Consider the following 23,729-nt stretch of genomic DNA (forward strand, 5'->3'; position numbering starts at 1 on the left):
TCCCATCCTTGTAGGTTGCATAGCATTGCTCACCAATCTCATATGCCTTCATCAGGCCGGAGGCAATGTCCTTGGGGGCTGCCTTTGCCGTAGAAATACTGATGAGGTCCTGCTTCTCTGCAAATGGGTTGACCCATTCATGTATGAGGCTAACCACTGCTGAAACTGCTTCCTCATCTTTCTGGATTCTTGGCCGCTGTAGCTTTGCATGACAAAGCTCTGATTTGTTGCCTTGAACTATTTCCCTTAACTGTCCCAGGATTGCTTTGCAGTGCTCAGCTGTTATGTAGTAAGGCTTGAGAGCTCCAGCATTCAGGCTGAACCGTGATGTGCCTCCAGGAGTCTGTGTGTCTTTGTTCACTGTGGCTTCAACAGTCTGGTCCTCAGGGATCTGCCCAAAGGGGAAAGCTACCACTGCTAAAATGCTATCACATATTTTCTAGCAATAGGGGTGCATAGCTTCCCAAAAATCACTATAAGAATTATTTCCCCCAGATGGTACCGGTTGCCCAAATTTGGGGTCCTGGCTCACGGACTAAGGAGCGATACTGACGGAGCATTGCACCAAAGGAAGGGCGATACTTAAGGAGGATTACACTGTGGGAGGGATAGTACTAAGGGAGTGCCACAATGTGGGAGGGGTGGTACTGAGGGAGGGACAGGAGTGATGAAGGATCACACTGCAGGAAGGCTGGCCGTGAGAGGGGTGGTATTGAAGGAGAGTCACACTGAAAAATGCCTGTCATCGTTCACGGGGTTACTATTCGGCGACATTCAGGGACCGGATGTGCCGATTTTTGCGGATAGAGTTGTTTGGCGCACACGGAAGCGGAAATGGATGGTGGGAACGGGAGCGGTAGGAGGTGAGTAGTTTGGTGTGGAGAGGGTTGGGCTGGTTGGGGTGCTGTGGTGAGAGGATGATGGCCGGAGTAAGGGGGGAGAGAGAAAAAACTGTTTCTATCTCTGGGCTTTGTTGCCGGCTTCTGCTTGGCGCTGCCGCGGATCCACATCGGCCTCACTCAGTTCACGGTTTTTCTGTGGCATTAGGTCGGGGATCGGAGCCCTCACGGTTCTAATGTCGAGGCTATGATCCGTTCCTTCAGAAACTCCTGTCAGTCTAAAATAAAGCCGAAAAGTGTTGAAATTGACAGCAATTAAATTGCTTCTGCATTGAATAAAACCTTCAACATTTCAGTTTTGAAAACGTTTACTTTTCTCTCTGCTTCAGTTCACATTTCCATTGTTGACCCTCTCGGTCTTCGGATGAACCGAGCAGGGACTGCGCCTGTCTGTTGAGTCCTGACACTTGCCTCGCCCAATTCTGGAAGAACAGCAACAACCCGGCTGCATCCGCCTGGACATAAGGGGGCCATTGCTTTAACATAGAAACGTAGAAAACTTTCAGCGCAATACAGGCCCTTCGGCCCACAAGGTTGTGCCGAACATGTCCCTACCCTAGAAATTACTAGGCTTACCTATAGCCTTCTATTTTTCTAAGCTCCATGTACCTATCCAAAAGTCTCTTAATTTAAGACCCTATTGTATCCGCCTCCACCACCTTTGCCGGCAGCCCATTCTACACACTCACCACTCTCTGAGTAAAAAACTTACCCCTGACATCTCCTCTGTACCTACTCCCCAGCACCTTAAACCTGTGTCCTCTTGTGACAACCATTTCATCCCTGGGAAAAAGCCTTTGACTATCCACATGACCAGTGCCTCTCAACATTTTATACACCTCTATCAGGTCACCTTGCATCCTCTGTCTCTCCAAGGAGAAAAGGCCAAGTTCGCTTAACCTATCCTCATAAGAACACTGAGGTAAGACTCCCTGGTCTATCTCTACTCCTTTTCTTGAATAAAGGAACAACATTCGCAACCCTCCAATCCTCTAGAACCTCTCCTGTCCCTATTGATGATTCAAAGATCATCACCAGAGGCTCAGCAATTTCCTCCCTCACCTCCCACAGTAGCCTGGGGTACATCTCATCCGGCCCCTGTGACTTATCCTACTCGATGCTTTCCAAAAGCTCCAGCACATCCTCTTCCTTAATATCTACAGGCTCAGGCTTTTCAATCTGCTGCAAGTCATCAGTATTATCACCAAGAGCCTTTTCCATAGTGAATACTGAAGTAAAGTATTCATTAAGTACCTCTGCTATTTCCTCTGGTTCCATATACACTTTCCCACTGTCACATTTGATCGGTCATATTCTTTCACGTCTTATCCTCTTGCTCTTCACATACTTGTAGAATGCCTTAGAGTTTTCCTTAATCCTACCCGCCAAGGCCTTCTCATGGTCCTAATTTCCTTCTTAAGCTCCTTCCTATTAGTTTTATAATCTTCTAGATCTCTAACATTACCTAGTTCTCTGAACTTTTTGTAAGTTTTTCTTTTCTTCTTGACCAGATTTATTCTTGACCCTACCATAACTTCCCTGTCTCATTCGAATGTACTTATGCAGAACTTCACACAAATATTCCCTGAACATTTGCCACATTTCTTCAGTACTTTTCCTTGAGAACATCTGTTTCTTTTTAACTTCTGATGTGTTTCAAATACTGTAAAATTTATTTGATCACAGTTGCTGCCTGACCTGCTCCAGCATTTGGTGTGTTACTCCAGGTTTCCAGCATAAGACATGAGCCATATGACCAAAATTAGGCCATTTGGCCCATCAAGTCTGCTCTGCCATTCTGTCATGGTTGACTTATCTCTACCAACCCCATTCTCTGCCTTCTCTTCTTAACCTTTGATGCTGTTTCTAATCAGGAGTGGATTACTAAACTGTCAATCTCTGCTTTAAATACACCCAGTGACTTGGCCTCCATAGCCATCTGTGGCAATGAATTCCACAGATTCACCACTCACTAAAAAAAAATGCCTCCTCATCTTCATTTTAAATGGACATATCTCTGTTCTGGAGCTGTTCCCTCTGGTCCTAGACTGCCCCACTATAGAAAACATCCTCTCCACATTCACTTTGTCAAGGCATCTGTGGTGTCTTGAGTTCCCTTTGTAAACTTTCAGTTACTTTCTGCCCTTAGAATGTGCAGTGAAGCAGAACTGGCTCCAGACTATGAGGAAATGTTTGCTCACCGGTTCACAGAGGCTGACACAGAGTATCAGGAAATGCTGAAGAGTGTGGCTGATCCACCACCCATTGTAGAGGACTGGATGAACCGGCCTGGAGGGAATCGCAGGTACTGAGATGGTGTGCTGACTGTTGTTAGAACAGTACCAGCAAGTAACAACTGTAGATTTATGTTCAGGCACTGGTAAATAGTTGGGGAATTGCAAGGTGAATGTTAAAAGAAGAGATAGATTTAACAGACCTAATATGGCATTTGGTCTGACAAATGTGGGCTTTTTTCTCAGGAGCAGTGGGGGCTAAATGGAGAACTGCTAGAAGTTTATAAGATTGTGAGAGGTATAAATCAAATAGACAGCAGTATCTTTCTACCAGGGTTGACGAGAGGGTATGTTCAAAGAATATATGGAAAGTAAGACAAGATTTTTGCATTGTCATTAGCCATGGGTGGAGCAGCAGAAGATGGGATCGTTTTCAGAGAGCAGTAGGGATAAGCCAGGAGAGTATAAACCAGAGGGCTTTGAAGTATTCGGGAGATTATAGAAGAGGATTTTAAGGGACATGAAGTCTGTTGAAAAGGAGGGATCAACATGGGAAATCCAGTCTCAGATCATGTTTTTTGGAGGAGGAAAGTAAACTGATGAATGCAGAGTGGCAGATGTGGTTTATGTGACTTCCAGCTTTCCACAAAGTCCTGCAATTTTGCTGGGATAGTACAGGGTGCACAGTGGGGCATGTACGGGTGGAGGGTGCACAGTGGGGCACGTACGGGTAGAGGGTGCATGATGGGCCACGTACAGGTGGAGGATGCGCGGTGGGCCATGTATGGGTAGAGTGCAAAAAATGTTACAATTGAACCCGCATCTACCACTTCCACTGGCAGCTCTTTCCACACTTGCAACATCCTCTGAGTGAAGAAGATCCCCTTCAGGTTCCTCTTAAATATGTCATCTTTCACACTAGGTCACTCAGAGCATGCTTTCTTCTCACTTGCCATCAAAAAGAATGTACAAGAGCCTCAAGCCTCACACCACCAGGTTAAGGAACAATTATTACCCCTCAACCATTAGGGTCTTGAACAAAAGGAGATATCTTGACTCAACTTCATTTGTCCCATCGTTGAAATGTTCCTTCAACCACTGGACTTACTTTCAAGGACTCTTCATCTCATGTTCTCAATTTTTTTTTCCTTTTTGTATTTGCACAGTGATGTCTTCTGCACTCTGGTTAGGTAGTAGGTTAGAGGTAGGTAGTGCTGAGGAAGAAGAAGTACGATTGCAGCAGGACATACAAATTGTAAGAATGGGCAAGAGTGTTAGATGGAATAGAGTGTTGGGAAATATATGATAATGCATTTTGGTAAACGGAACAATAGTGTGGACTATTTTTTTAAATGGGGAGAAGTTTCAAACATCAGAGGTGCAGTGGGAAATAGGAGTTCTCGTGCAAGACTCCCAAAAGGTTAATTTATAGGTTGAGTGTGTGGTAAAGAAGGCAAATGCAATGTTAGCATTTATTTCAAGGAGAATAGAATATGAAAGAAAGGAAATAATGCTGAGCCTTTATAAAACGCTAGTAAGGCCGCACTTGGAGTATTGTCAACAGTCTTGGGCCCCATATCTCAGAAAGGATCTGTTGTAATTGGAGAGTCCAGAGGAGGATCACAAGGATAATTCCAGGAATTAAGGGTTTAACATTTGAGGAGCATTTGGCAGCTTTGGGCCTGTACTCACTGGAGTTTAGAAGAATGAGGAGGGATCTCATTGAAACCTACAGAATGTTGAAAGGACTAGATAGGGTGGATGTGGAGAGGATGTTTCCTGTGGTGGTGGGGAATCCAAAACCAGAGGGCACAACCTCAAAATTGGGGGGGGGGGGCAACCTTTTAGAACAGAGGTAAGGAGGAATTTTTTTAACCTGAGAGTAGTGAATCTGTGGAACACTCTGCCACAGATTGCAGTGGAAGCCAAGTCTGTGCGTATACTTAAGGTGGAAGTTGATCATTTCCTGATCGGTCAGGGCATTCAAGGAATGTGGTGAGAAGGCAGGTGTATGGGATTGAGTGGAATCTGGGATCAGCCAGGATAGAATGTCGGAGCAGACTCAATAGGTGTAATGGCCTAATTCTGCTACTGTGTCTTATGGTCTAATGGTTGAACACCTGAGTTGGTACAGTCTTTTATTAATTCTGTCATAGTTATTATTTTATAGATTTATTGAATATACCTGCAAGAAAATGAATCTCCAGTTGGATATTTATTTACTTTGAACCTATGACCTCTAGTTCTAGTCTCATCCAACCTCAATGGAAAAAGTCTGCATACATTCATAAAACCATAAGAAATAGGAGCAGGAGTAGACTGCCTGGCCGGTCGAGCCTGCTCTGCCATTCAAAAAGATCATGGCTGATCTGGCCATGGATTCATTTCTGCCTATCTGCTTTTTCCCCATAACCCTTAATTCCCCTACTATGCAAAAATCTATCCAACCTTGTCTTAAATATATTACTAATGTAGCCTCCACTGCTTCATTGGGCAGAGAATTCCACAGATTCACCAGTCTCTGGGAAAAGCAGTTCCTCCTTATTTCCATCCTAAATCTACTCCCCCCAAATCTTGAGGCTAGGTCCCCTAGTTCTATTCTCACTTACCAGTGGAAACAACTTTCCTGCCTCTATCCCTTTCATAATTTTATATGCTTCTATAAGATCTCCTCTCATTCTTCTGAATTCCAGCAAGTACAGTCCCATGCTACTCAATCTCTCATAGTCTAACCTCCTCATCTCTGGAATCAACCTGGTGAACCCTCTCTGCACCACCTGCAAAGCTAGTATATCCTCCTTCAAGTATGGAGACCAGAACTGCATGCAGTACTCCAGGTGTGGCCTCACCAGTACCCCATACAGTTGCAGCATAACCTCCCTGCTCTTAAATTCAATCCCTCTAGCAATGAAGGCCAACATGCCATTAGCACACAATACTCCAAATTCACCCTCAACAATGTTTTTTACATCTTCAAAATAGCATCCCAACCTCTGTAATCAATACTTTGATTTATGAAGGCCAATGTGACACTTTCAATGAATTATGGATCTATAATCCCTCTGTTCTACCGCACTCTTCAGTGCCTTACCACTCACTGTGTAGGTCCTATGCTGGTTTGTCCTCCCAAAGTGCAAATCCTCATGTTTGTCTGCATTAAATTCCAGCTATCATTTTTCCAGCTGGTTCAGATCCCACTGCAAGCATTGATAGCCTTTCTTGCTATCCACTCCACCCCTAACCTTGGTGTCATTCATACATTTGCTGATCCAGTTTACCACATACTATTTAATACACATGATAAACAGCAATGGACCAAGCAAGCAGAGTTGCCTGTGGCACACCACTGGTCACATGTCTTTAGTCAGAGAGAGAACCATCTACTATCACTCTGTCTACTCCTACTGAGCTAATGCTGATTCCAATTTCCTACTGTATCCTGAATGTCAAGTGACTTAACCTTTTCCACCAGCTTCTCATGTGGGGCTTTATCAAAGGTCTTACTAACTAATGTCCATTACATTTCCTTCATTAACCTTCCTCATAACCTCCTTAAGAAACTCTGTAAGATTGGCTAGATATGTCTTACCATGCACAAAGCCATGTTAACAACCCTAATCAATCCCTCCTCTTCTGTAATTCAGATATGATCCATGACTACTGTTGTTTAGACTCTGTCTGCCCATTAAGTACAGATGCAACAAAAAAAATAATTTAAGATCGCTCCATCTCCTTCAAGTCCATCCATAAATGACAACACCAATCTTCAAGAAGACCAATTTTGTCTCTTGCTATCCTTTTGGTCTTCATATATCTCTAGAAGTCCTTGGGATTCTTTTTCACCTTGTCTGCCAGAGAATCCTCATGTCCTGATTTCTCTCCTGCCTTGCATTTCTTATATTCAAGTTCCGCATTTGCTCCATACTGCCTATACCTAATGTGTGCCTCCTTCTGCTCACCCAGGGCCTCAATATCTCTTGAAAACCAGGCATCCTCAAACCTGTTAACCTTGCCTTTTGTTTTAACAGCAACATACAAATTCTGTGCTCTCAATAGTTCACTTTTGAAGGTCTCCCATTTACCAAGCACTGTTTAACTGGAAGCCTGTTCTGATCTATGTCTGCAAGATCCCTTCTGATTCCATCAAAATTGGCCTTTCTCCAATTTAGATTATCAACCCAAGGTTCAGTTCTATCCTTCTCCATAATTATCTTGAAACTATTGGAATTATAATCACTAGATCGAAAGTGTTCCTTTACACACACTCTGTCACCTGTCCTGTCTTTTTCATTCTCTAAGTGGAGACCCAGGATATTGCTCTCTTTAGTTGGGACCTCTATGTCTTGTAAGAAAATTTCCCTGAACACATTTGACATATTATCCCATCAAGTCCTTTTACAGTATGGGAGTCTCAGTCAATCACCTACTATCAAACATTTTTTTCTTACAACTGTCTGCTATCTCTCTACAAATTTGCTCCACTAAATCTCACTGACAGTTGGGTGGTATATAATTTAATCCCATTAATGTGATCATCCCTTTCATATTCCTCATTCCACCCATACAATTTCAGTAAATGAGCTCTCTGGTCTGAGCAACTGGCATGACGTTTTCCCTGACTAGTAGTAATGCCATCCCTCCCACTCTTATCATGTCTTAAACAACAGAATCTCAGAATATTGAGCTGCCAATCCTGTGCTCCTGCAACCAAGATGTACTAATGGCTGCAGTATCACAATTCCATCTGCTGATCCATGCCTTGAGTTTATCTGCCCTTACTTAGAATACTCTTTCCATTGAAATAGACTAAATTCAAAACATTATTCCCACCAAGCTCAACCTTTTGGTTCCTATTTTTGCATGTAGGCTTAACACCATCTTTCAAAGCCAGTCCTCTTGCTGATCTACCACTCTGGTTCCCAACTCGGAGCAGAACTAGCAAACTTTCTGCAAGGATATTGGTCTCACTCCAGCTTAAGTGCAAGCCATCCAGTTTGTACAGGTCCCTTTTTCCCTAGAAGAGAGCCCAATGATCCAAAGATCTGAAGCCCTCCCTCCTGCACTTACTCCTTAGATCTGAAGTGCAGTTTTTTTAAAGGATGGTGGGTGTATGGAATGAACTGCCAGAGGAGGTGGTAGAGCTAGATACAATGGCAATGTTTAAAAGGCATTTGGACAGGTACACAGATAAGAAAGATTAGAGTGGCGGTTCCCAATCTTTTTCTATGCCATGGATGAATACAATTAAGCAAGGAGTTGGTGGACTCCAGGTTGGGAATCCCTGGTGTAGAGGAATATAGATCTAATGATGCAAAAGGATTAGAATGTAGAATAGTACAGCACAGTACAGACCCTTCAGCCCACAATGTTGTGCCGACCCTTAAACCCTGCCTCCCATATATCCCCCACCTTAAATTCCTCCATATCCCTCTATTAGTGTACATGTATCACAGTTGGCATGGATGAGTTGTGCTGAGGGGCCTTTTTCTGTGCCGTGTGACTGAATGGCACATTGAATACTGAATGCAGTGCATGTGATAAAAGGCATGCAGTAAATGACTGCTTCACTTGGAAAGACAGTTTGGGTCACCGGATGCTGGGAAGGGAAGAGGGGAAAGGACAGGTTTTTCATCAATGCAGTTGTAAAGGAACACCTGCAATTTACACCTCCAGGCGAGGGAAATCAGACTCATTTCCTGAGGATTCTTTGCCTTAATTTTTAGGTCACAAGACTATAGGTCCTACCGGGGACGCAGTGACAATCGCAGCTGGTCAGATAATCAACTGTGGCAGGGCAGAAATCGCAGCTACAATCGATCTGGGTCTCATGAATCATACAGCCAAGGGACCAATTCACACTGGCAGTCAAATCACCATCGTTACTGACTTTGAATCATGACTGAATCTGCCATTGTAACTAACAACATGGATTGTAACAGCTTAATTTTACAAAATTCCATTTCAGTTTTATTGCCATGTGTGGATGGGTATTTAGAGAAAGTTAGTAGCTTGTGTGGGACAACTTTGGGTAATTCTTCCTGGCAGTGTGTAGTAAAACATGGTCAAAAGTATGGTATTCAATTCTGTAAAACATTGAATGTTTTTACTGTACGGATATTGATTATGGAATGAATCACTCCCTTCCCCAGCCACATAACTTTGATCACAGAACAGCTTCCCCCACTTCCTCCCTTGCAGCCAATATTTTGCTGGCCTCCTGAATGAGGGCAATTATGCTGCAGGTCATTTGGCAACAGCTTGACTCCTCTGCTTAGCTGCTTATTGGTGCAGCTCAGTTGGATTTAGAATATAGTCAGGGGTGATCTCCACATCTCTCACTAGGGATCTAGACAAAAGACTCAGCTGTGAGAGCTGTGAACTATTGACAGCCTGAGATCCAATTATACAATAAAAGAGAAAATGAAGCAGAGTGTTAAATGACTCAAGAGCTGAGTCCTACAGAGGATGTATGATGGAGCCTTATGCAGTCTCTCATTCCAAATGTAACGTGACTCAAGAATTATGGTTGACAGCTAACAACTACACTTCCCTTACTTGCTCATAAAGATATTTAATTGTTTTTAAATGTTTCTTCCCATTGGTTGGCAGTTTTCTTTATTGTTCATTTTAGCACAGAGAGTGTGCAGGAGCTTGCAGTGCTGAGCTTTGCACCTGGCTGGTTGCTCTGATCAAGAGTGCAAATGCACATCCAAATGATGCACCTGAAACAAATGGTCAGGATATCTCAAGATATTCATCAAGGAGAGAGGAAGATTTTCACTTCCCATCTGTAGTTTAACGTGGAATGAGTATTCTTCTTTGTCTGTGAAGGCAGTAATCCATCAGGTGTTCATTATTGAAGAGCCTGAGGCCCCTCTATTTAAGGTGTCTCCTGTTGGAGTTACAATGAACTATTCTCCTTCGCATTTTCCTTGTCTCACCTAATGTTCAGAAGCTGGTATTGCCACTCACCCAGCAACAGGGATTCGAAGAAAATGTAAATTGAAAAAATGTGTGCAGTTGGTTAAGTGTCTTTCAAAGTTATCTGTATGTTAGGTTAATGTTCTTCTATGTTTTTCTTCCTTGAGTTCAAAAGACTTCCCTGCCATTTTCTCCTTAGAACTTAAGTTCTGTGATCACCAGGAATAAAATAACAAACTGCTGGAGGAACTCAGCAGGTTGAGCAGTGTCTGTGGGGAGGAGAGAGGAATTGCCAACATTTTAGGTCCAGGTTCTGATGCAAAATCTCACCCTGAAACATCTACCATTCCTTACCCCACCCACCCCCACAGAAGCTGCTTGACCCACTGAGTATCTCCAGTAGTTTACATCTGCAGTCTCTGGGTTCACCAGGTGTTATGAGGAAGCAGGTTCACAGGTTTGGTAAGTGAGACAGAAGATATTGATTACAAATAAGCATATTAACCATTTTTTTAAAGACAAACAGTAAAACACTCAACCTAACATCTAAGCTACCTAAACTTACAAAAACTAGTATACTAAACTTTCAGAAACACTTCAAACTCAACAGGTACCTCAATAAGTCTCCCCAAGTTACACAACTACAAGACTAAACATTCGACAACAGATGCTTAGCTAAGAGTGTGTGTAGGCCCTCCTATATCTGCAGCATACTTTCCCAATGGTTCTTCAGCCCTGGTTGTGACCTCAGCCTGAAGAAGAGTCCCTGGAGACAAAGGAAAAGCCAGCAAGTCTCTCCCACATGCTATTCTTATACCCCTGAGGCACCTGGAACTGGACACCAGTGCCATGATAGGCAAGGTGACCAATGGGAAAGAATTGCTGCATCCTTTGAATGAACTAGTGGACAACCAATATGGCAGAAGCAGCTTTTGACCAACAAATAAAGTAACCCGTCACATTACACCAGTAATGTGAGTGAAGTTCAAAGGCTGCATTACCAATGTAACTTTTAGCTAATAACTTCATTTTTAAAGGTTAAATCACCTTTAGCATTGGCAAGTTCACATTGTGAAGTGACATACATAGAAAATAGGTGCAGGAGTAGGCCATTCGGCCCTTTGAGCCTGCACCGCCATTCAGTATGATCATGGGTGATCATCCAATTCAAAACCCTGTACCTGCTTTCTCTCCATACCCCGGCCCAGGGCAACAAAGGCTATTGCCCGTCCCTTCAGAATGGCGTTCGCCCATCTCTTGAACTTTATTTTGTATGGCTCCATGTTAACTGCCTTCCCTCCCCAGCTGTCCATTACCGATTCCTGGATAGGCCCCATCTACAAACACAGTGGAGATAAACTTCAAACAGCCCAGTCAGGCCATCCAGAGCTGAATGCTCAGTATCATCCCAGCTGGGACAGTGTTATTCATAGACTTGGCATGGACACTGGAAAACTAGTTTACACTGAATATGGTTGTAATATCTTATTTTTGTACACTTGTATCGTTCAAATAACAAATAAAAGAAAACATTCCTGAAAGTACCTTTATTTCTTGATGCTGGCTGATAATATTCACTATGTGGCTACATAGTTTAGACAATCACTCTTCGATAATGAAGCCAGCTTCACAATAATGAGTTCTGTGTAAATTGGAGAATATTTACCTGAGGAATGCTTTGAGCCTGAGAACAGTGGGTGAAAAATTCCTCAGTTGAAAATAATATTCTGTAAAATGTACTTTACAGCTGGTGAAGAATTCTTCATCTGTGGTTACTGTGATAGTTTGGAGAAAATGCAGCCAAATTGCTACAATAATACAATACCAGATAATCTATTCTCATTCCTTTAGCTTTCACAATGTCAGAATGTCAGTGTACCACTTTTGACACTGTTAGATTGTAAATCACATTAGTGTGTTTAAGGTTGGACTTTGAATTGCTTTAAGGTGAGATTGCTAACAGGTGAGTGAATTTTAAAATATTAAGCTTTACATCGGATCAAGTTTATTTCAGACAGGAACGCTTTTGATTTAAAACAGATACAATACCTATAAAAAGTCCCCTCCCCCCCCCGGAAGGTTTCATGTTTTATCTTACAACATTGAATCACAGTGGATTTAATTTGGCTTTTTAGAGACTGATCAACAGAAAAAGACTTTCGTGTCAAAGAGAAACCTCTACAAAGTGATCTAAATTAATTATAAATATAAAACACAAAATAATTGATTGCATAAGTATTCACCCCCTTCAAGTCAGTATTTAGTAGATGCACTTTTGGCAGCAATTACAGCCTTGGGTCTGTGTGGATAGGTCTCTATCAGCTTTGCACATCTGGACTCTGCAGTTCTCCCTATTCTTTACAAAACTGCTCAAGCTCTGTCAGATCGCATGAGGATTGTGAGTGAACAGCCCTTTTCTAGTCCAGCTGCAAATTCTCAATTGGATTCAGGTCTGGACTCCAACCTGGCCTCTCCAAGACATTAATTTTGTTGTTTTTAAGCCATTCTTGTGTAGCTTTGGCTTTATGCTTGGGGTAGTTGTTTTGCTGGAAAACAGATTTCTCCCAAGTCACAGTTCTCTTGCAGACTGCATCAGGTTTTCCTCCAGGATCTCCCTGTATTTTACAGCACTGATTTTACCCTCTACTTTCACAAGCCTTCCAGGGCCTGCTGCAGTGAAACATCCCAGCAACATGATGCATATAACCATATAACAATCACAGCACGAAAACAGGCCATCTCGGCCCTCCTAGTCCGTGCCGAACTCTTAATCTCACCTAGTCCCACCTACCCACACTCAGCCCATAACCCTCCACTCCTTTCCTGTCCATATACCTATCCAATTTTACCTTAAATGACACAACTGAACTGGCCTCTACTACTTCCACAGGAAGCTCATTCCACACAGCTATCACTCTCTGAGTAAAGAAATACCCCCTCGTGTTTCCCTTAAACTTCTGCCCCCTAACTCTCAAATCATGTCCTCTCATTTGAATCTCCCCTACTCTCAATGGAAACAGCCTATTCACGTCAACTCTATCTATCCCTCTCAAAATTTTAAATACCTTGATCAAATCCCCCCTCCACCTTCTACGCTCCAATGGATAGAGACCTAACTTGTTCAACCTTTCATATACCACCATGCTTCGTGGTAGGGATGGTGTGTTTTTTGTGACGTAGTGCTCGGCTTACACCAAACATAGCATTTAGTCTGATGGCCAAAAGCTCAATTTTGGTTTCATCGGAAAATGGAACATTCCTTCAGCTCCCACATGCCTTTTAGCAAACTCCAGCCAAGATTTCATGTGAGTGTTTTTCAACAGTGGCTTTCTCTTTGCCACTCTCCCATAAATCTGTGACTGGTGAAGCACCCGAGCAACAGTTACTGCATGTGCAGTTTCTCCCATCTTAGCCTCTGAAGCTTGTAACTCCTCCAGAGTTGTCATGGGTCTCTTGGTGGCCTCCCTCACTAGTCCCCTTGCATGGTCACTCAGTTTTTGAGGACAGCCTGCTCTGGCAGATTTACAGCTGTGCCATATTCTTTCCATTTCTTGATGATTGACTTAACTGTACTCCCAAGGGATATTCAATGTCTTGGAAGTTTTCTTGTACTGTGTCCATCTCCTGACTTGTGCTTTTCAATACCCTTTTCGCGGAGATGCTTAGAGTGTTCTTTTTCTTTAAGGTGTAGTTTTTGCCTGGATACTGACTGACCTGCAGTTTGATCTTCCAGATACAAGTGTATTTTTATGAAATTTAATTGAACACCTTGATGGCACACAGGTGATCTCCATTTAACTAATTATGTGACTCCTAAAACTAATTGACTGCACCAGAGATGATTTGGTGTGTCATATTAAAGGGGGTAAATTCTTAAGCTTCTTTTCTGTTTTTATATTTGTAATTAATTTAGATCACTCTGGAGATCTGTTTTCATTTTGACACAAAAGAGTCTCTTTCCGTTGATCAGTATCAAAAAAATGAAATCCACTGTGATTCAATGTTGTAAAACAATAAAACAACATTTCTGGGAGGGAGTGAATACTTTTTATAGGCACAGTACCTGCCTGATCTTCCAATACCCTGTGTAACCTTGGATGTTCCCAGCTATAATCATCTTTCAGCCTTGATTCAGAAATGCCCACAACATCATACATGCCAATCTGTAACTGCTGCAAGTTCACCTACCTTATTTCATATACTGCGCACATTTAAATATAACACCTTAAGTCCTGTATTCACTCATTTCGATTTTGTCCACCTTTCACATGCTACTCATTCTATTGACTGCAATTTTAGAAACCTACAGCACAATACAGGCCCTTTGGCCCATGACGTTGTGCTGAACATAGAAATTACAAGACTTGCCTATAGCCCTTTATTTTTCTGAGCTCCATGTACCTATCTTAAAAGACCATATTGTATCCACCTCCACCACCATTGCCAGCACCCATTCCATGCACTCACCACTCTTTGAGTAAAATACTCACCCCTGACATCTCTGTACCTACTCCCCAGCACCTTAAACCTGTGCCCTCATGTGGCAACCATTTCAGCCCTGGAAAAATGCCTCTGACTATTCACATGACCAGTGTCTCTCATCATCTTGTACACCTCTCATCCTCCTTCACTCCAAGGGGAAAAGTCCGAGTTCACTCAATCTATTCTCATAAGACATGCTCCCCATTCCAGGCAACATCCTTGTAAATCTCCTCTGCACACCTTCTATGGCTTCCACATCCTTCCTGTAGAGAGGTGACCAGAACTGAGCACAGTACTCCAAGTGGGGTCTGATCAGGGTCCGATATAGCTGCAACATTACCTCTCGGCTCCTAAATTCAATTCCATGATTGATGAAGGCCAATACACCATATGCCTTCTTAACCACAGTGTCAACCTGTGCAGCTGCTTTGAGCGTCCTATGGACTCAGACCCCAATATCCCTCTGATCCTCCACATTGCCAAGAGTCTTACCATTAATACTATGTTCTGCCATCATATTTGACCTACCAAAATGAACCACTTCGCACTTATCTGGATGAACTCCATCTGCCACTTCTCAGCCCAGTTTTGCATCTTATCAATGTCCCACTGTAACCTCTGACAGCCTTCCACACTATCCACAACACCTCTAACCTTTGTGGCATCAGCAAACTTACTAACCCATCCCTCCACTTCCTCATCCAGGTCATTTATAAAGATAATGAGTAAGGGTCCCAGAACAGATCCCTGAGGCACTCCACTGGTGACTGACCTCCATGCAGAATATGACCCATCTACAACCACTCTTTGCCTTCTGTGGGAAAACCAGTTCTGGATCCACAAAGCAATGTCCCCTAGGATCCCATACCTCCTTACTTTCTCAGTAAGCCTTGCATGGGGTACCTTATCAAATGCCTTGCTGAAACCCATATACATTACATCTCCTCTTCCTTCACCAATGTGTTTAGTCACATAATCAAAAAATACGATCAGGCTCTTAAAGCACGACCTGCCCTTGACAAAGCCATGCAGACTACTCCTAATTATATTATACCTCTCTAAATGTTCATAAATCCTGCCCCTCAGGATCTTCTCCATCAACTTACCAACCACTGAGGTAAGACTCATTGCTCTATAATTACTTGGGCTATCTGTACACACTTTCTTAAATAAAGGAACAACATCTGCAACCCTCCAATCCTCCGGAACCTCTCCCAACCCCATTGATGATGCAAAGGTCATCGCCAGAGGCTCAGCAATGTCTTCCCTTGCCTCCCACAGTAGCCTGGGGTACATTTTATCTGGTCCCGGTGACTTATCCAACTTGATGCTTTCCAAAAGTTCCAGCACATCTTCTTTCTTAGTATCTACATGCTCAGGCTCTTCAGTCTGCTGCAAGTCATCGCTACAATCACTAAGATCCTTTTCCATACTGAAGTAAAGTATTAATTAAGTATCTCTGCTATTTCCTCTGGTTCCATACACACTTTCCCACTGTCACACTTGATAGGTCATATTCTTTCACATCTTATCCTCTTGCTCTTCACGTACTTGTGGAATGCCCTGGGGTTTTCCTTAGTCCTGCCCGCCAAGGCCTTCTCATGGCCCCTTCTGGCTTTCCTAATTTCCTTCTTAAGATCCTTTCTATTAGCCTTATAATCTTCTAGATCTCTAACATTAGCGAACTCTCTGAGCCTTTTGTAAGCTTTTCTTCTTGACTAGATTTATTACAGCCTTTGTTCCCCACAGTTCCTGTACCCTACCATAACTTCCCTGTCTCATTGGAACGTACCTATGCAGAACTTCGCACAAATATTCCCTGAACATTTGCCACATTTTTCCGTACTTTTCCCTCAGAACATGTTTCCAATTTAAGCTTCCAATTTCCTGCCTGATAGTCTCATAATTCCCCTTACTCCAGTCAAACACTTCTAACTTGTCTGTTCCTATCTCTCTCCAATGCTATTGTAAAAGAGGTAGAATTATGATCACTATCTCCAAAATACTCTCCCACTGAGAGATCTGACACGTGACCAGGTTCATTTCCCAATACCAAATCAAGTACAGTCTCCTCTTGAAGGCTTATCTACATATTGTGTCAAGAAACCTTCCTGAACACACTTAACAAACTCCACCCCATCTAAACCCCTTGCTCTAGGGAGGTGCCAATCTATATTTGGGAAATTAAAATCTCCCATCACGACAACTCTTATTATTACACCTTTCCAGGATCTGTTTCCCTATCTACTCCTCGATATCCCTGTTACTATTGGGCAGCCTATAAAAAACGCCCAGTAAAGTTATTGACCCCTTCCTGTTCCTAACCTCCACCCACAGAGACTCTAGACAATCCCTCCATGGCATCCACCTTTTCTGCAGCCGTGACACTATCTCTGATCAACAGTGCCACGTCCCTCCTCTTTTGCCTCCCTCCCTGTCCTTTCTGAAACATCTAAATCCTGTCACTTAAAGTAACCATTCTTGTCCCTGAGCCATCCAAGTTTCTGTAATGGCCACCACATCATATCTACAAGTACTGATCCATGCTCTAAGCTCATCCCCTATGTTCACAACACTCCTTTCATTAAAATAGACACATCTCAAGCCTTCGGTCTGAGCACGTCCCTTCTTTATCACCTGCCTATCCTCCCTCTCACACTGTCTACAAGCTTTCTTTACATGTGAGCTAACTTCCTCTTCCCCAGTCTCTTCAGTTTGGTTCCCACCCCACAACTGTCCTAGTTTTAATTCTCCCCAGTAGCCTTAGCAAACCTCCCTGCCAAGATATTGGTCTCCCTGGGATTCAAATGCAACCCGTCCTTTTTGTACAGGTCACACCTGCCCCAAAAGGTGTCCCAATGATCCAGAAATCTGAATCCCTGCCCCCTGCTCCAATCCCTCAGCCACACATTTATCCTACACCTCATCCTATTCCTATTCTCACTGTCGCATGGCACAGGCAGTAATCCCGAGATTACTACCTTGCGGTCCTGCTTCTCAACTTCCTACCTAACTCCCTGTAGTCTTTTTTCAGCACCTCTTCCCTTTTCCCACCTATGTCATTGGTACCAATATGTACCACGACCTCTGGCTGTTCTCCCTCCCACTGCAGGGTATCTTGGACCCAATCCGAAACATCCTGGACCCTGGCATCTGGGAGGCAAACTATCTTCCGAGTTTCTTCCCTGCGTGCACAGAATTGCCTGTCTGACCCCCTAACTATAGAGTCCCCTATCACTATTGCCTTCCTCTTTCCTTCCCGACCCTTCTGTGCCACAGGGCCAGACTCTGTCCCAGAGGCATGGCCAGTGTTGCTGCCCCCCCCCCCAACAGTACTCAAACAAGAGAACTTATTGTCAAAGGGTACAGCTACAGGGGTACTCTTTAGTACCTGACTCTTCCCCTTCCGCCTCCTGACTATAACCCACTTGTCTGTCTTCCGAGGCCCTGAATTTTTTCGAATCATCAGACTCTCCTTACTAGAAGTTTCACTACACATTACTTTTGTTTGTAAACCAACTAACACATCCTCAGCACTATCAGTCTGGTTCCCACCCCCTGCCAAAGTAGTTTAAACCCTCCCAAACCTGCCTGCAAGGATATTGGACCCCTCAGTTTTAGGTGTAACCCATCCCTTTTGTACAGGTTGTACCTTCTCCAGAAGAGATCCTAATGGTCTGAATTCTCCCCTTTGCTCCAGTTCCTTAGCTACGCATTCACCTGCCAAATCATACTCTTCTTACCCTCACTGGCATCTGGCACAGGCAGCAATCCAAAGATTACTGCCCTGGATCCTGTTTTTCAGCTGTTACGAATGTGCCACAACTCTGAGGGGCTGAAGGGTACAAAGTCGCCCCCTCCTTGTTGAGAATCGCAAGATCGCTGTTAATTCGGGTCTGGGACCCAGGAAATGAGAGAGAATCCTCAAGGTTTGGAATGTGTCCTGGCCTCAGCAAGACAAAGCCACGGATAACGGCCATTGTCTCTTGGAGACGGAATTGTGTATTGAGTACTGAATTTGAAGCCCTCAGGGGATGACCAGAGTGGGCTGGTTGAGGGATTGCATCATCCCAACCTGATTGACATCTGAGACCCCGTGAATAAGGATAAAAGAGGGTCTGGGGAACAACCCCTTTAGATGCACCAGGAGAAACGCTAGAAATCCCGTGACAGCGTTTAATAGCGACAGCCGGTGGGGAGCTCACGTGCGTCCTTTTCCCTTGCCTGGGAATTGGCGGGCCCACCACGGAAGATTGGCTTTAGCTAAAGGAGAGGCCACAAGTGACCGGCCACACCAACGGAACTCTTGAAGGATCAAAATCATAAAAGGAAAAGCCGGCAAGTTTCTAAAAATCTCTCTCTTGACTCCAACCAAAGGCTGCAGCCTGAATGAACTGAGTGACTTTTATATTTCCATCGGACAATACGTTATCCCCTAGACAACGATAGAGCTATTCTTATCGATTATTATTATACCCGCACTTTTAGATTTAGTCTTGATGACGTATATTATCTGTCTGTTGCATTGATATTATTTTTGTGTATTTTTACTAATAAATACTGTTAAAAATAGTACCATCAGACTTCAACAGACCTCTCTATCTTTGCTGGTAAGTGACCCAGTTACGGGGTTCGTAACACAGCTTTCTTCTTAGCTCCCCAAAACCTCTCTTTAGGACCTCCTCACCTTCTCTACTTATGTCAGTGGTGGCAAAATGCACCAAGACTTCTGGCTGCTCACCCTCAATCTTGAGAATTCCATGGATCCAATCTGAGACATCCCTGACCCTGGCAGCAGGGAGGCAACATACCATCTGGGTGGCTTTATCATGCCTACAGAATCTTGTCTCTGTTCCTCTGACTATGGAATCTCCTATCAGCACTGCAGGCCCCTTCGGCTCTTTGCTCTTCTGAGCCACAGCACCAGACTCAATGCCAGAGAGCCAGTCACTGTGGCTCCCAAGTGGGTTGTCCCTCTCAACAGTATCTAAAGTTGAATACTTATTATTGAGGGGAAATGGACTGGTTGTGCATTTGCGCTCCTTCTGACAGTCACCCAGTTATCTGTCTCCTGCTACCTAGGGGTGACTGCCTCCCTGTAATGAGTTGAAGGTCATCGAGCTGCAGCTCCAGTTCCTTATACATTCTCGCAGGAGCTGCTGCTCGGTGCACATGTGTTTATCTGGTAAATAAGAACAAAAAGACAGAAAGTTACCAGCCCAAGGCCAATCTTGCCTTAGCCTGATGAGCCAAAGCCACTCTATACACTGGCACACTCAAAAGAATGGCTGCTCTGCTTGCATTTGCCATATTTTTATTAACTTTTTCTAATTAATCTCTCTCGTTGATTGGTTGCTGCCCAACTCAGTGAAACTGCTGCGAAAGCTCTGCCTTTTAAATCTTGATTGCTTCTACACTGTTCAGACACATCTCCAGTCCAGGGGCAATGCCTTTGAAGATGAGTATCTTTCCACACCATTGCCTTTTTTAGTGCAGATATACAGTGAGTTAAACACCTTCTCAAAAATCACCCAAGATGGAAGCTTCCTTCAGGGTTTTTAACAAGATTTTATTCATGAAACTGCAGCAAGTTAAGTAAAATACATATTAAATTCAATACAGAATTACTGCCCGCCTGAATATACTAGCGATTATTCTTGGAATCCATATTATCAAGGCTAATACACATATGCAACACTCCAGAACTATGATGTGTAAATGGAGTACACTGTGGTGCAACTATAGCTTCATAACAATGAATGATAAACATAATATTTCCTTCAAAGTATAGATATATTTATATATAAAACCCTAAATGTTTACCAATATTATCAAAAAATGAAGACTTACAGATAATGCTGTTCATGGGCAAATGAAGAGAGGATGGAGATGTCTTTCCACTGTGCGCTTTAAATCAAATCAAAAACTCTGTGCATAAATCGGAGTGTCAATTTAAGTTTTTGGGGCCTTAATGTGTAGTTGAATCTGCTTCCAAATTCTTATAGTGCTGTCAACCACAAAGCTGTTACTAAAATGTGACTTATTAACTGCCGTGGGGCTATTAAGGAGAGCTGGTAAGGAAGTCTTCTTACAAAGCACTTGCTCTATGAGTAACCATGCTGGGCACGAGTCTGAGGTAGAGGGTGGGCCTTTTTTCCACCATGCAAGAATGGCAGCCCAGCAATACATTTTAACATCTGGTAGGGCAAAACCTCCTGCTTCCTTGGGCTTTGACAAGTGTTTCTTAGTAATCCTAATGGCTTTATAATTCCAAATAAAAGGTATAATAATTGAATCCAATTGCTTAAAATATGACAGAGGAATAAAACATGGAATTGACTGGAAAAGATGAAGAAATTGTGGCAGTACAATCCGATTTGTGACAATCATTCCTTTTTGCCTGGCCTGAATGATTCTGTCTTTTTGTCCTGGAAACAGAGTGGCATCTGTTTGCTTAACCTATATATTAATGGAAACTTTGCCTCATTTGCACAGTTACAAGCAGTTTACAATATTCCTGCATCTAGTTTTTTTAGATATTTACAAATTCAAGATTATGTTAGGAAATATATACCTAATTTTTAAGTTTTAGACAAACATGAGTCCCTGGAGGCAATAAATAAATTTGATCCGGTTACTCGTAGTGCCATATCTTATTTTTATCAGTTCCTACATAATGGAGCTTGGGTGAATACTGCAGGTCTTAAACAGGCATGGGTGGATGAATTGGGTATAGAACTGACAGAGGAGGTCTGGGATGAGTGCTTAAAGTGTACACCTGATTGTTCGGTCAACATCAGACACAGACTTAAACAGTTTAAAACAATACATAGACTCCATTATTCCAAAGAAAAGTGCACAGCTTCTATCCTGATGTTTCACCAGTTTGTAATAGATGTAAATCTGAGAACAGTAACTTGTCACATTCATTCTGGTCATGTTGTAAGTTTTATGCATACTGGAAAAATATTTTTCACTGTTTCACTGAGGCTTATGGGAAGCGGTGGGAACCAGACCTGCTCATAGCCATCCTTGGAGCAACAAGTTGCCTATCTTCAGCCAATAAGTATGAAAAAATGGTTATATTGTTTGGAATGGTGATTGCTAAGAAGTTAATCTTGCAAATGTGGAAAATGGACTCTGTGCCTATGTACGATCTGTGGCTGAGAAAACTGGCAAATACTTTACATTTGGAGAGACTATATAATGAGGACAGAGGGGACATCTTTAAAAGGATATGGAATTTCTTACGGAGTGAGGACTGAGGTTTTTTTGCTGTGTATGTTTACTTTTGCCTTTATATTATTCTCCTTTTTGCTGCTCAATATTTAATTTGATCTTGTTATGGTCGTGGTTTTTGTGGATGTGTTGTATTTTTTTTTGTTTATAGGAAAAAAACAAATAAAAAGTATTTTTTAAAATCTGCATGAAATGATATAAAAGCAGCTTGTATACAAAAATGATATTCATACAAACAAACTCAATACAAAACAAACTGTGCCAATAAGAGGTCAGAACATTGTTAGCACTGCAATGTGTTCCAGGCACCTGCTACTCCATGTTTAAAAAAATTGCCTCACAAATCTTTAAATTTTCTCCTTTCACCTTAAACTACAGTATTTGATATTCCTACCCTGATCAATTTTCTATGCTGACTGTGCTTCCATTAATGGAACAATCAATGTTTTTCATTCTGAAACTGTGGGATAGTTAATGGCTCTCTAGAGATATTTACAAACAAATAATTCTTCCTGCCAAAATGAATAACTTCGTATTTCTCTTTATTTATTTACTAAATTTATTATAGGTACATTGTCTCAACACCTAATACTCCATCTGTCAGTTGATGAATGAATACAAGATTAGAGATAACCAGTGCAGAAGTGAAGGGCCAATAGACTGAGTAGAGCCTGTCTGAAGCTGGGTATTCTTCCTTTGGCCCTGATCCCCAAAGATGAAAGGATTAATATCAGTTATAGCTGGTTCATTAACATCAAGTAATGGCTATATCTCCAGCCCAGCTGTTGACTTCAGCAGAGAAAGTGCTCTTCCCATTCCTTCTATTCTCTCTGGGCTCTGCAAATGCTGTGGAGGGTGTCAATTCAGGGAGGTTCAGGAAGCGGGGTGGGTGTTAGTTAAATGTTAATCATTGGCAAATCCAAATGCTGTAAACTGAAAGGTTCTGGAATCACCCTTGATATTGGAAAAATAACTAAATATTATAGGGGAAAGAAAGAATTTTTAAAGCTGCACCTTTTCAATTGGAGACAACCCCAGGACTTGGGAGATGATAGGGCCACTGTCTCTATGTGTATCTCAGTGAACTGATGCCAGGAATACTGAAGAACTGTGGCAACAAATCACAACACAGTTTTGCATTAATCAAAGTTATTCTTATTCAGCATTGTTAAACTGAATTTAGCTGAGCCCTTTGATTGTATATGAATCCCAAAGCTCTTTAACTAAAGGGGAAACAGTATTTAACGTTCTATGAATAGTAACAATATGGAGCCCGTATTGTACCAGAGTGCTTTGTTGCAAAATTATGCAGATAGACCCTGAATATATGACAAACTACAGAAAGACAAGTGGATTTGGTTACTGGAAGAATGCCAAATACTTTGAATAAGCAAACAGAATGCATCCTGTTCTTGAACTATGATCACACTTGTGTATAAAGGAGTGAGTATGTTGTCTGTTTTTTGAAACTATCTCAGGCTCTCGTGCAATGCTATTCTTCCCTTGCAGCAAGTAAAATAAATATGCTTATGACTGACCCACTCTGAGTTAATTGTTGTTTGTAATGGGACGTAGCAAAAAGGTGTTCGACATTTGTAAGCTGAACTTGGCTGAGCCCTTTGAGTGTATGTGAATCCCAAAGCTATTTAACTAAAGGGGAAACAGTATTTAATCTTCTATGATGCAATAAGCTAAAGACCAGAATAACTTCATCAGTTTCAAAGGCCATGTGTTTGGCAGGCAGCATCAACAGTGAATGGCACTGGGTGACAGATTAATCATTAAATGGAGAGATCAGCATATTGAGTTGTTAACTAGTAATCAGTTACTCAAGATCGGTTTAATTTATTGTTATGTGCACAAGTATGGTGAAGTTACAGGTACAGTGAAAGTCGTGCTTGCAGCAGCATCACAGGCACAGACAACAAGCAATAAAAATTATACAATGTATTGA

At 42.4% G+C, this 23,729-nt stretch overlaps 1 protein-coding gene across 1 annotated transcript; it reads left to right on the forward strand.

Moving 5' to 3' along the window:
- Positions 1-671: 671 nt before the first annotated feature.
- LOC132382687 (RNA guanine-N7 methyltransferase activating subunit-like) lies at positions 672-11,598 on the forward strand. The gene is made up of 3 exons (XM_059953152.1): positions 672-863; positions 3,049-3,204; positions 8,857-11,598. Exons 1-3 carry the CDS (start codon positions 835-837, stop codon positions 9,017-9,019), a joined length of 348 nt encoding a protein of 115 aa, XP_059809135.1. The 5' UTR covers positions 672-834; the 3' UTR covers positions 9,020-11,598.
- Positions 11,599-23,729: the final 12,131 nt, after the last annotated feature.

The sequence above is a fragment of the Hypanus sabinus genome, chromosome 28, assembly GCF_030144855.1.
Source record: "Hypanus sabinus isolate sHypSab1 chromosome 28, sHypSab1.hap1, whole genome shotgun sequence".
In the NCBI taxonomy this organism is placed as follows: Eukaryota; Metazoa; Chordata; class Chondrichthyes; order Myliobatiformes; family Dasyatidae; genus Hypanus; species Hypanus sabinus.

What these genes read in the sequence shown, in the direction of transcription:
- LOC132382687 (XM_059953152.1), top strand. Translation starts at nt 835, where the DNA reads ATGGATGGTGGGAACGGGAGCGGTAGGAG. An exon ending in GGGAACGGGAGCGGTAGGAG is followed by an intron (nt 864 to 3,048) that starts GTGAGTAGTTTG and finishes TTCTGCCCTTAG; the next exon opens with AATGTGCAGTGAAGCAGAAC. An exon ending in CGGCCTGGAGGGAATCGCAG is followed by an intron (nt 3,205 to 8,856) that starts GTACTGAGATGG and finishes CTTAATTTTTAG; the next exon opens with GTCACAAGACTATAGGTCCT.